The 10,636-nt window shown below is 36.4% G+C and overlaps 1 protein-coding gene across 1 annotated transcript; it reads left to right on the top strand.

The window, feature by feature from the left end:
• Window positions 1-362: 362 nt before the first annotated feature.
• On the top strand, window positions 363-10,163 carry LOC107924002 (uncharacterized). Its single transcript, XM_016854245.2, has 27 exons — window positions 363-752; window positions 882-1,107; window positions 1,224-1,360; window positions 2,540-2,656; window positions 2,735-2,881; window positions 3,027-3,661; window positions 4,073-4,194; window positions 4,304-4,395; window positions 4,576-4,795; window positions 4,907-4,973; window positions 5,291-5,439; window positions 5,538-5,608; window positions 5,700-5,873; window positions 5,967-6,038; window positions 6,445-6,546; window positions 6,615-6,704; window positions 7,063-7,138; window positions 7,411-7,507; window positions 7,630-7,699; window positions 7,822-8,001; window positions 8,101-8,223; window positions 8,317-8,400; window positions 8,495-8,679; window positions 8,766-8,904; window positions 8,987-9,046; window positions 9,492-9,596; window positions 9,802-10,163. Exons 1-27 carry the CDS (start codon window positions 663-665, stop codon window positions 9,913-9,915), a joined length of 3,744 nt encoding a protein of 1,247 aa, XP_016709734.1. The 5' UTR covers window positions 363-662; the 3' UTR covers window positions 9,916-10,163.
• The last annotated feature ends 473 nt before the right edge of the window (window positions 10,164-10,636 follow it).

Genomic DNA, 10,636 nt, shown 5'->3' with positions numbered 1-10,636 from the left:
TTGTAATATAGAATTCAATTGATAAAATGCTGATAAAAAAATTAGGCTAATTTAAAATCCATAAAGCAATTATTTATTTAGAATAACTTCATAAATTGTCATAATATATATATAGAGAGAGAGAGAGAGTTTTTTAACAGCGTAAAAGGTAAGTTTGATTATGTTGGGAGTAAAAACATAAGATTTTGTACTAAATGCGTATATTATTATATTTATGATATTTTATATTTTAAGACAGTAAATGATAACCAAATCCAAGCAAAACAGCAATTAATGTAGAAAGGATAAACCAGAACATGCTTTAACCTAATTGGGTTAACATTATAAATAAGCCCTTTTTCTTAATTTTTTAATTTCGCCCAAAAGATTTACACTTTTCAACAATCAATACTCAAAAACCAGAGACAACTAATTTCTCCGTTTCCTCAAAAATAAAATGAAATTAAAAAAAGATAATAATTATAGGTGCCCAGCACGGGAACGTTGATAACTGATCTCCCCGCAATCATTCACCTCTTTTCTCTTCCTTTTCCGATTCTTTTTTCCTTCCTTTTTAATTCCCCAAAGACCCAAAGGTCGTTCCTTTTTTCGGATCAGAGGAAACCCAGAGTGAATAAACCCTCAAAAACTTCCTGTTTATTTCTCTCTTTTTAACAAAGAGGATGGTTGAAACGCGACGGAGCTCCTCCTCTTCCAAACGCCCTTTTTCCACTCCTGCTACATCCCTTCCTACATCTAGTAAACGATCCAAGGTCCTACCTTTGTTTCCCCTTTCTAACAATCCCATATCTCCCTTTTTTTTTCCTTTAGGGTTTTTAATTTGCATGCGTGTCGATTTTTTTTTAAATTCTTTAGATTTGAATCTGAGACTATTTTTTTAGGCATCTGAGCCGGCGTCGTCATCGACCAATGGAGCTGCGGTTTCTGGGCCGGTTAACGAAGCCCTGGGACCGCCTAAGGAATCCGGGTCGGACTCGCGTGTAACGGAGCTCCGATCTTCTGATCTGCCGGTATCTGATGCGGCTAAGGCCGTTGATGCGTCTGTCCCTGATAAGTCTGCTGATGTTGATGTGGAGAACGGTGCTTTGGTGTCTCAGCGGTCCTTAGGTGCGATCCTCGATTGATTTCTCATTTGGGTTTATGTGGTTCTGATTTTTTCTTGGTAGGGTTATGTGAGTGATTTTTAATGCGGGGTTTTGATGTCTTTCTTTTTGGTTAAATAGGTGAAGCTGCTGTGGATGCGGAAAACGCGAAGGTGATTAGTGCAGGGTTTACCGCTCGGGTTAAGAAGAGGCCAATGAAACCTGCTAAATCTGGTTCTAAAGTCCCATGGGGAAAGCTTCTTTCTCAGTACTCTCAGGTACGTTTTCTGAAAATTGCCTTATTATACAAGCAGGGCTTTTGGTTCATGATCTCTGTGTTTAATGGGGTAAGATTAGTAACACAGTAATTCTCGGTATTTCAATCAATAAGTGACAAGAAATAAAGATAAGGGTTTTGGTTCCAAGAACTGTTAATGGCTGAAGTACTAAAAAACTTCGTATTGGTGAATTTTAGATAATTTATGATTACATAATTTATGATTATTTGGGTTCCAATCCCGGAGTGTAGTCTTGGAGTTCATAATAGTAGTGGTCAAACTGAAACCCTATTTTAAGTAAGAGACTTAAACTCACATGCACTGGATTTTTTTCATTAGAGAAAAGATCTCAAATCATTTAGGTGAATGGGCATATCGTTCCTTCTTGTTGGTCTATCTGGCAAACGCTATGCTTTACTTTAAGAACTTGTAGATGTTAACTTCTTGTCCTGAAAACTTTACCAAACAAGCTGTTGTTTTGGCAATTATGCTTGGGATCCAAAAATAGTGATTTAACCTTGCAGATCATTCTCTTTAGGTTCACTAGATCCATTGGAAACTCTATAGTCTTGCTAGTTCAATTGGAGCTTTTCTTCAGAGAAAAATTGGGACTTTCAGAGAGCAAGTTCTATTATTGTTAGGTTGAAAATTTTCTTTAGGGGAAATTTTTTTTATTTGTACAGATTCAGTTGTTGGAAGAATCCCTCTGTGTGAGATGTTATTGTTACACTTGGGAAATTGGCAGGAAAACTACTTTTAGGTTGTCTCAGTAAGTTGGCCTGCTTTCATAGTGAGCTCTAATTTGATTTGTGATTTTCTTCTCAACTATCGGAATGGATGAACTAGGCAATTTGTCTACTCTCTTTTCTAGCCGAAAATGGTGGAGTAAAATTTTCTTGTGCTTGGTAAACAATGGTCGGGTATATATGTATGTATGTTTTGCTTTTTGGGTATCTTCCAAGGGTGAATCTCATCAGCTAATTGTTTAATCAATTGGTTGTGTAGTCATGGGGAGGTAGTTTTTACTCGTTCTGCTCAAAGCCTAGATGCGAATTGAATAGTTGACGTGCAACCAAGTTGCAAGCTATTTTGCCTGTTTATCGGTTTTAATTCTTTACGGTTGTTTCATGCTAAACTACTATTCTTCTGATTATTATTAATGTTTCAATTCATCCCCAGAACCCTCATGTTGTCATGTGTGGCACTATCTTCACTGTTGGCCAAAGTCGTCAGTGTAATTTATGCCTTAAAGACCCCAGTATTAGCACTGTTTTGTGCAAAGTGAAGCACATAGAGGTATGGATCTTCGCAGACTATTTGCTCATAATTTTTCATCTGTTTGTGAGAGTGATGAAATTTTTTTTCCCAATGTAGAGTGATGGAAATTCAATTGCATTACTAGAAATTACAGGAGGAAAAGGGTCTGTCCAGGTTAACGGGAAGGTTTACCGTAAAAATGCTAGTTTAATTCTAAATGCAGGCGATGAGTTGATTTTCACTAGTACAGGGAATCATGCTTATGTATCCTTTTTATTTTTTTACAAATATTGGTACTCTTTGTTCCCAAATTAAATTCTATGTGGTACTATCTTCCAGCATGTTCCGTGATTTTATTTTGATGTTTGTTCCATCTTTGCAACTCTGTAATTCCTTAATGGGAACTTAGATTTTTCAGCAGCTCACCAATGATAACTTAGCTGCCCCAGGCATACCTTCTTCTTTAAGTGTTTTAGAAGCTCAGACTGCTCCTATAAAAGAGATTATTGAGGCACGATCAGGTGATCCATCAGCTGTTGCTGGGGCGGCAACAATATTGGCCTCTTTGTCAACAAAAGAAAATTCAGAGATGTCTACTTTACCTTCGGGTTGTGAGGTGTCAGATGACCGTGTTCCAGAAGTGGATATGAAGGATAGTGCCAGTAATTCTGATCCAGCAACTGCTTCTTCAAGGGAGAAAACTGTTCCTCCTACACCTGATGCAGCCAATGAAAACTCTAATCTTGATAGACTTGGATTGGATGATAGTATGGATGCTGACAATACAAAGATTCCTGGTGCAGGTTACTCTTTAAGGCCATTGTTGCGCATTCTTGCTGGTACATCTACTGATTTTGATTTTAGTGGCAGCATTGCCAAAATTCTTGATGAGCGAAGGGAAATTAGAGAGATGCTTAAGGAATTTGAACCTCCTTCAGCTTTGATATCAACTAAGCGGCAAGCATTTAAAGATAGTTTACAGGAAGGCATTCTCAATCCGGACAATATAGATGTCTCATTTGAAAATTTTCCATATTATTTGAGGTAAAATTTGTGCTTTCTGCTCCGAACTGGACACGTTTGTCATATTTAGAAGTTTATTATTATCATTCCTTTCTTCATGTCTATATCTCAGGAAACCAAATTTGTATCATTGCTTTTACTATTTTGCCTATCTAGTTTTTCACAATGTCTATGTCTCGGGAAACCTAATTTGCATTATTGCTTGTACTTATTTTGCCTATCTAGTTTTTCACATTTTTGCAAGTCTGTACATTATGTATGCGGTGAATTTTGACCACCCAACATTGTATGTGGCCGAGAATGGAATTCTTTTGGTGTTACTTAGTGTTATCTGTGTCTCTGTTTTGTTATACTTAATTCTGTGCCTATTTATCAGATTTGGAGCCTTGGGGAAATTTGATTAATTTAACTTGAACGTTTCACCTGTGACAGTGATACAACAAAGAAAGTTTTGATAGCCTCAACTTATGTCCATTTGAAGTGTAATAAATTTGCAAAGTACGCCTCAGATCTCCCTATCATGAGTCCTCGTATATTGTTATCTGGCCCTTCTGGTATGACTGCTGTTTTCTGTTAATTTGCACTATAAACTATTTTCTTCAATTCTTTTTGGCTCTTTATAAATGCTAATCTGAGTTTTTAATTGGTTTTGAATATGTATAGGTTCAGAAATATATCAGGAGACTTTGGCAAAGGCACTTGCCAAACATTTTGGTGCTAGATTGCTAATCGTTGATTCTCTTCTGTTGCCTGGAGTATGCTTCTTTGTCCCTTTAGTTCGTTTTGTTTCTTTGCCAATATGGTGTTGTGAAAGCAAGATACTTGTTCAAGTATTGTTTACTTGTGATTGCACAGATTCTGTATTGTTTAGATAATCTAAATGTCTGAACATTTTTGTGGCATAATCATGAATTATTTTTCTCCAATATATCCAGGGATCAACTTCAAGAGAAACTGATGCTGTAAAAGAACCTTCAAGGGCTGAAAGGGCATATGTATATGCCAAAAGAGCTGCGCAGGCTGCTGCTTTGCAGCAGAAGAAGCCAACTTCTAGTGTTGAAGCTGATATAACAGGTGGTTCTTCACTGAGCTCCCAAGCTTTGCCAAAGCAGGAAGTATCTACTGCAACATCTAAAAGTTTTACATTTAAGAAAGGTATGCCACTTCTTAGAGGCAGGGGAGTTGGCTTTATTGTTTTGTAATGCCTTAGCTTTCAAAATAGTTAATTTGTTGTCCTAACAGAATTATTTTATTTAAAACTTTCAGGTGATAGGGTTAAGTTTGTAGGTACTACTTCACCTTCTGGATTTTCCTCTCTACAGCCTGCTTTGAGGTATTTTCTTATATTCTGCAGGCCATGTGGCTGTCTTGTCTTTAATAGAATGTACCTTTTTTCTGTAGTTAATAATTTAGGTTTAGAGTTTTATCTTATTTTGGTGCTGTCCTTATGAGCTTTATATTTGGGATCTAATTTGACTGCAGTGCTTGATACCATAGCTAGTCATCTGAGATGTTAATATTTGTTTCTAAGAAGTTTGCTGCTGGTATTGGCATGGTAGATAGAACATGTAATTTTTTCAAGGGGAAAACCTTATTAGTCTTATCGGTTATGTTCTGCAAAAACTTTATTATAATATGCGTTCTGTATAGGGGACCGGCAATTGGTTTTCGGGGAAAAGTTCTCCTTGCTTTTGAAGAAAATGGTTCATCAAAAATTGGGGTCAGATTTGACAGATCTATTCCAGAGGGAAATGACCTTGGTGGGCTTTGTGAAGTAGACCACGGTTTCTTCTGTGCTGGTGACCACTTTGTCCATTTCTTGTATTGATTGTAAACATCTTTTATGATACATTGTGGACTTTTATCCAATCTTACGCATTGTGTTTCCACTCTATAGCTAGTTCACTCCGTTTGGAAGCTTCTGGAGGTGATGATGTTGACAAGTTAGCTGTTAATGAACTTTTTGAGGTACATGTCATTGATTGATGCATGAAAACTATTGCTTTATGGTGATCATAATTATAATAATTTTTAGCTCTTAATTGTCTCATTTTTATAGGTTGCAGTGAATGAAAGCAAGTGTAGTCCCTTAATATTGTTTGTGAAAGACATAGAGAAGTCTATGGCTGGAAATACAGATGTGTATAGTTCCCTGAAGAGTAAGGTTGAGAATTTGCCAGCTAACGTTGTCATAATTGGTTCTCACACCCAGATGGACAACCGTAAGGAGAAAGTAAGCAGCATGTATTTTGTTCTGCTCCATCTTTCTTTGATGCTATGTGAAGATTTTTAACTGTTTGATGTCTGCAATTTTGTGTTTCTGCAGTCTCATCCTGGCGGCCTCTTATTCACAAAATTTGGAGCCAATCAGACTGCCTTACTTGATCTTGCATTTCCTGTATGTCAAGCATTGGCATCTTTCTTTTGCCTTACACTTCTTTAATCTTTAGTTGAAAATGTTGGATTATTTCTTACAGACCGCTCTTGACTTTTATACAACCATCTAAATTTATTTAGAGCCCAACTATATGCTAACATGTCTGTTTTTACTTTGAATTTGAATGCTTTGAACTGTTCTCTAACTGTGGTATGAATATCATTGTTGAAAGTTTTAGATATGATACTTGAATTTAATAATACTTAATGCACACGCCATTATCTTGGATGTTCTTTAGTGATTCTGTTCCTGAAGAGTGTCCTCTCACTTGTTGCCATGACATCCTTAGTGCATTCTGATCTCGTATTTGCCTCTTATTTTTCTTTTTCAGATAACACACCTAATGCAAGTATCATTCCTTCTGCAGGATAATTTTGGTAGACTTCATGACAGGAGCAAAGAAACACCTAAAACCATGAAACAAGTGGCTCGGCTTTTCCCTAACAAAGTGACAATCCAATTGCCTCAGGTATATCTATGTCAGTTTCTGCATCAGTTAACCTTTTATGAGTATTTAATATTCCTGAATCATGTCAGGATGAAGCTCTACTTTTGGACTGGAAGCAGCAGCTGGAACGCGACATTGAAACCCTTAAAGCACAGTCAAATATTGTTAGCTTTCGCTCAGTGCGTACAGCTAAACTCTTGCTTTGTTTTTCCAGTTTTTGCACTTCCTCTTTCTGCATGCCATTATTAGCTTCTGTCCACATAGTGCATTGCCTGAAAATGGCTTACTTTCCTCAACTTGGTAAAACACTCCTGTAAGTGTAGGGTAATTAACCTACTGTGTTGAGAAACTAAAAGAAACCTTAACAAGGTTAAATATACATCTCTCCCATCTCCCACCCCCTAAACCCATCCTTTCTCTCTCAAACAGATAGAAGCTGCCTTCTGTAAGCTTGTTATATTTAGAAACTGATAAACAGTTCATTTATGCGGTACTAATCTGTATTTGGAGATTTTCACAACAGTTTTATGCTATCAGGTTCTCAATCGAAATGGTTTGGACTGCCCTGATCTTGAAACACTTTGCATTAAAGATCAAACACTTACAAATGAAAGTGAGTATCCTTGAGCTTCTTACTATATATGAATTCCATGCCAAGTTTATGGATCTTTTTCTTGGTTCATAACATTTTATTTCTCTTTTATATAAGATTTTCAGAAGTCTTTTTTTTTTAATTTAATTGATCATTTTCTAAAAGTTGTCAAGTGAGTAAAACTTTTCCCTCAAACTAAAAAAAATACATGACTATAAATTTGGAAGGAGCTAATAGTTAAATCTTGTACTATTTACTTCAACTTATTAATGTTTTACCTTCTACTATTGTAGGTGTGGAGAAAGTGGTAGGCTGGGCATTAAGTCACCACTTCATGCATTCTTCAGAAGCTTTGATAAAAGATGCTAAACTAGTAGTTTCAACTGAAAGGTTCTATTTTCTGTTCATTTATTGCAGCCTAGATCTCTGAAATCTTAAAGGAGATAAAATTATATGAACTGAAACATCTGCATTTTATTCTTATGTAACCTTCTTTGTGAATTCTCATGTAGCATCAAATATGGGCTGAACATTTTGCAAGGCATTCAAAGCGAAAGCAAAAGCTTGAAGAAATCACTTAAGGTACTGTTGTCTTCTTTCTCTTAAGTTCTATTGTAGCCAGTTCTTGTGATATAGTTGTCCATGATCTATCTGGTTGGAAGGTTAGTATGCTATTCAATTCGGTTTTTTGCCCTTATTTTCAGGATGTGGTCACTGAGAATGAATTCGAAAAGAAACTTCTTGCGGATGTTATTCCCCCAAGTGATATTGGGGTTAGCTTTGATGATATTGGAGCCCTTGAGAATGTCAAAGACACCTTAAAGGAATTGGTGATGCTTCCCCTTCAAAGGCCTGAATTGTTTTGCAAGGGACAGTTGACAAAGGTGCTTTCTATATGTTCTGCTTATTGTGTTTTATTTGGAAAGTGCATGTTTGAAGTAACTCCTGATGATCTATTATCTACTACATTATTGCTTTTGCAGCCTTGCAAAGGAATATTGTTATTTGGGCCTCCTGGTACTGGCAAAACGATGCTTGCGAAGGCAGTTGCAACTGAAGCTGGTGCAAATTTTATTAACATATCAATGTCCAGTATTACTTCAAAGGTATTTTAAGAGCAAAGAACTGTGGCATCTACCTTTTATGTTGGCTGGGTTTTTCATCCAATACGTGTATTGACATATTTGTATGACTTGCAGTGGTTTGGTGAAGGAGAGAAGTATGTCAAAGCTGTTTTCTCTCTGGCCAGTAAAATTGCACCTAGTGTTATTTTTGTCGATGAGGTTTGGTCAACTTATATGTTATTTCTCCTATTCTTTTTGGTGTTTTCTGTTTCTTTCCCTTATTGTTTTTCCCTGACTTGGGTGGTTATTTTAGGTTGATAGCATGTTAGGAAGACGAGAGAATCCGGGTGAACATGAGGCTATGCGTAAAATGAAGAATGAATTTATGGTAAATTGGGACGGTCTTCGTACAAAGGATAAAGAACGAGTGTTGGTTCTTGCTGCTACTAACCGGCCATTTGACCTTGATGAGGCAGTCATCCGGAGGCTTCCTCGAAGGTAATTCTCGTGTTGTTTCTTTGAGTTGCTGTAGTCTGACCTTATTATGCTAAGCCCCAGTGATTTCCCTGTTAAACTTTGTGCAGATTGATGGTAAATTTGCCAGATGCTCCAAACAGAGAAAAGATTTTAAGAGTTATATTGGCCAAAGAGGATTTGTCACCCAATGTTGATTTGGAAACTATTGCAAATATGACTGATGGATATTCTGGAAGTGACCTGAAGGTCGATTTTTCCTCCTTTTATCGTGTTAAGTTAATTTGTGTTTTATCTATATTTATTTCCCTATGTCATTTTCTGATTACAGAACCTTTGCGTGACTGCTGCACATTGTCCCATAAGAGAAATTCTGGAGAAGGAAAAGAAGGTTAGTTTGACATTTTAGTTTATATGTCATATAAGTTTGCAGCTTATATATGTGGGTGTGTATAATATTGGTTTTCTAAATGTTGCTAAGAAGTGGTGCATCTGTAATGGACGTGTTCTATGGGCATTACATATTGTCAGGCTATTGTTGTGGTGGTGGCTGGTACTATTACATATTTTGATTAGTCTTGGTCTTTGCAATAACATGGAGTGGGTGATTTGACTACCATGTTTTCATAGGCCAAGAAGATGATGAAATAAATTTTTGCTAACATCTAGGGTTCTTTCTGTTTTACATTTGTTCTTGTTTTGGAAGGACTAGAACAGTGATACTAGGGTGAAATTTTAGACGGATAATTATACCCCATTTATGGGGGTGCTTACATTTTCACAATGAAGTTTACTTTTTTGCCAAGTAGACAGACTCATATATCATGCAACTGCAGGAGAGAGCTTCAGCAGCAGCTGAGAATAGACCTGCACCCACCTTGTATAGCAGTGCTGACGTTCGACCTCTGAAGATGGATGATTTTAAATATGCACATGAGCAGGTACCATACTTGGGCTTCATCATTATACTTTTAGAGCTTCGTTCAAATTTTACCTGGTGTTACTTGGGGTGGGTGGGTGGTTCAGCTAGCTTTTAAAACACATCTAATTGTGGAATTGAATGATTTTGCATGCAGAAGAAATTGGTAGTAAGTTATTTCTCTTTTATGGATATAGTCTAATAATTGGGATGGGTTACGAATGCAGGTGTGTGCAAGCGTGTCATCAGAGTCTACAAATATGAATGAGTTGCTTCAATGGAACGAGTTATATGGAGAAGGTGGATCGAGAAAGAAAAAACCTCTGAGCTACTTCATGTAGAGGAGAGGAGGTATCTTTGTGTATAGGCGTAGCTTCATCATTCCTTTTCCATTTCATTCTTCATTGTCGCCATTAAAGGTAGCCAACTTGAGAGAGACCCTTTCCATGGTCCATTTCATTGCAGGTTCCTCCGACTCCCTTTGTATCATAGTATATATAGGTTTTCTAAATTTTCACAATCTTTTTTCTTTTTCCTTCTGTTAGCAATTTTACAATATATATAAAATATAAAATATATATTTATATTATTTTTCAAGTAGATTAACTTTGTCCTCTGCCTGTAAAATTTGTTATTCATTTTTTTTCTACATCATTATTTAGTCTTTTAGGATGAAAACATAGGGGACATAAAGTAAAACGAATGGGTTTATATTTATTTTTCAATTTTCATTTTCTTAAATTCCAAAGGAGAACATTCATCAATTTAAATTAATGATTTTTTTTTAATTTATTAAAATTTTCTTTTTTATTTTTTTCCCTCTTGATTTTCAATGCTTAACAACACACACGCACACACACACACACACAAAAAAACATGGATGAGTTGAAGTTATTGAGAGGTGGGTTGTTTAAATAATGAGAAGGTAGTTCAATAAAAGATGGTCTTTTGATGGTAACGAAAGCTTGTACGAAGTGGCGCTGGGCCGTGGTTCTCTTTCCCCTTCCGTGTATTGTGTTGTATTCTCCTGGCCTTTCTTTGGCATCTTTCTCTACTTCCAAG

The sequence above is a fragment of the Gossypium hirsutum genome, chromosome A11, assembly GCF_007990345.1.
Source record: "Gossypium hirsutum isolate 1008001.06 chromosome A11, Gossypium_hirsutum_v2.1, whole genome shotgun sequence".
NCBI classification, from domain to species: Eukaryota; Viridiplantae; Streptophyta; class Magnoliopsida; order Malvales; family Malvaceae; genus Gossypium; species Gossypium hirsutum.
The sequence above is the reverse complement of the archived record's forward strand: the minus strand, read 5'-3'. Positions and strand labels throughout refer to the sequence as shown.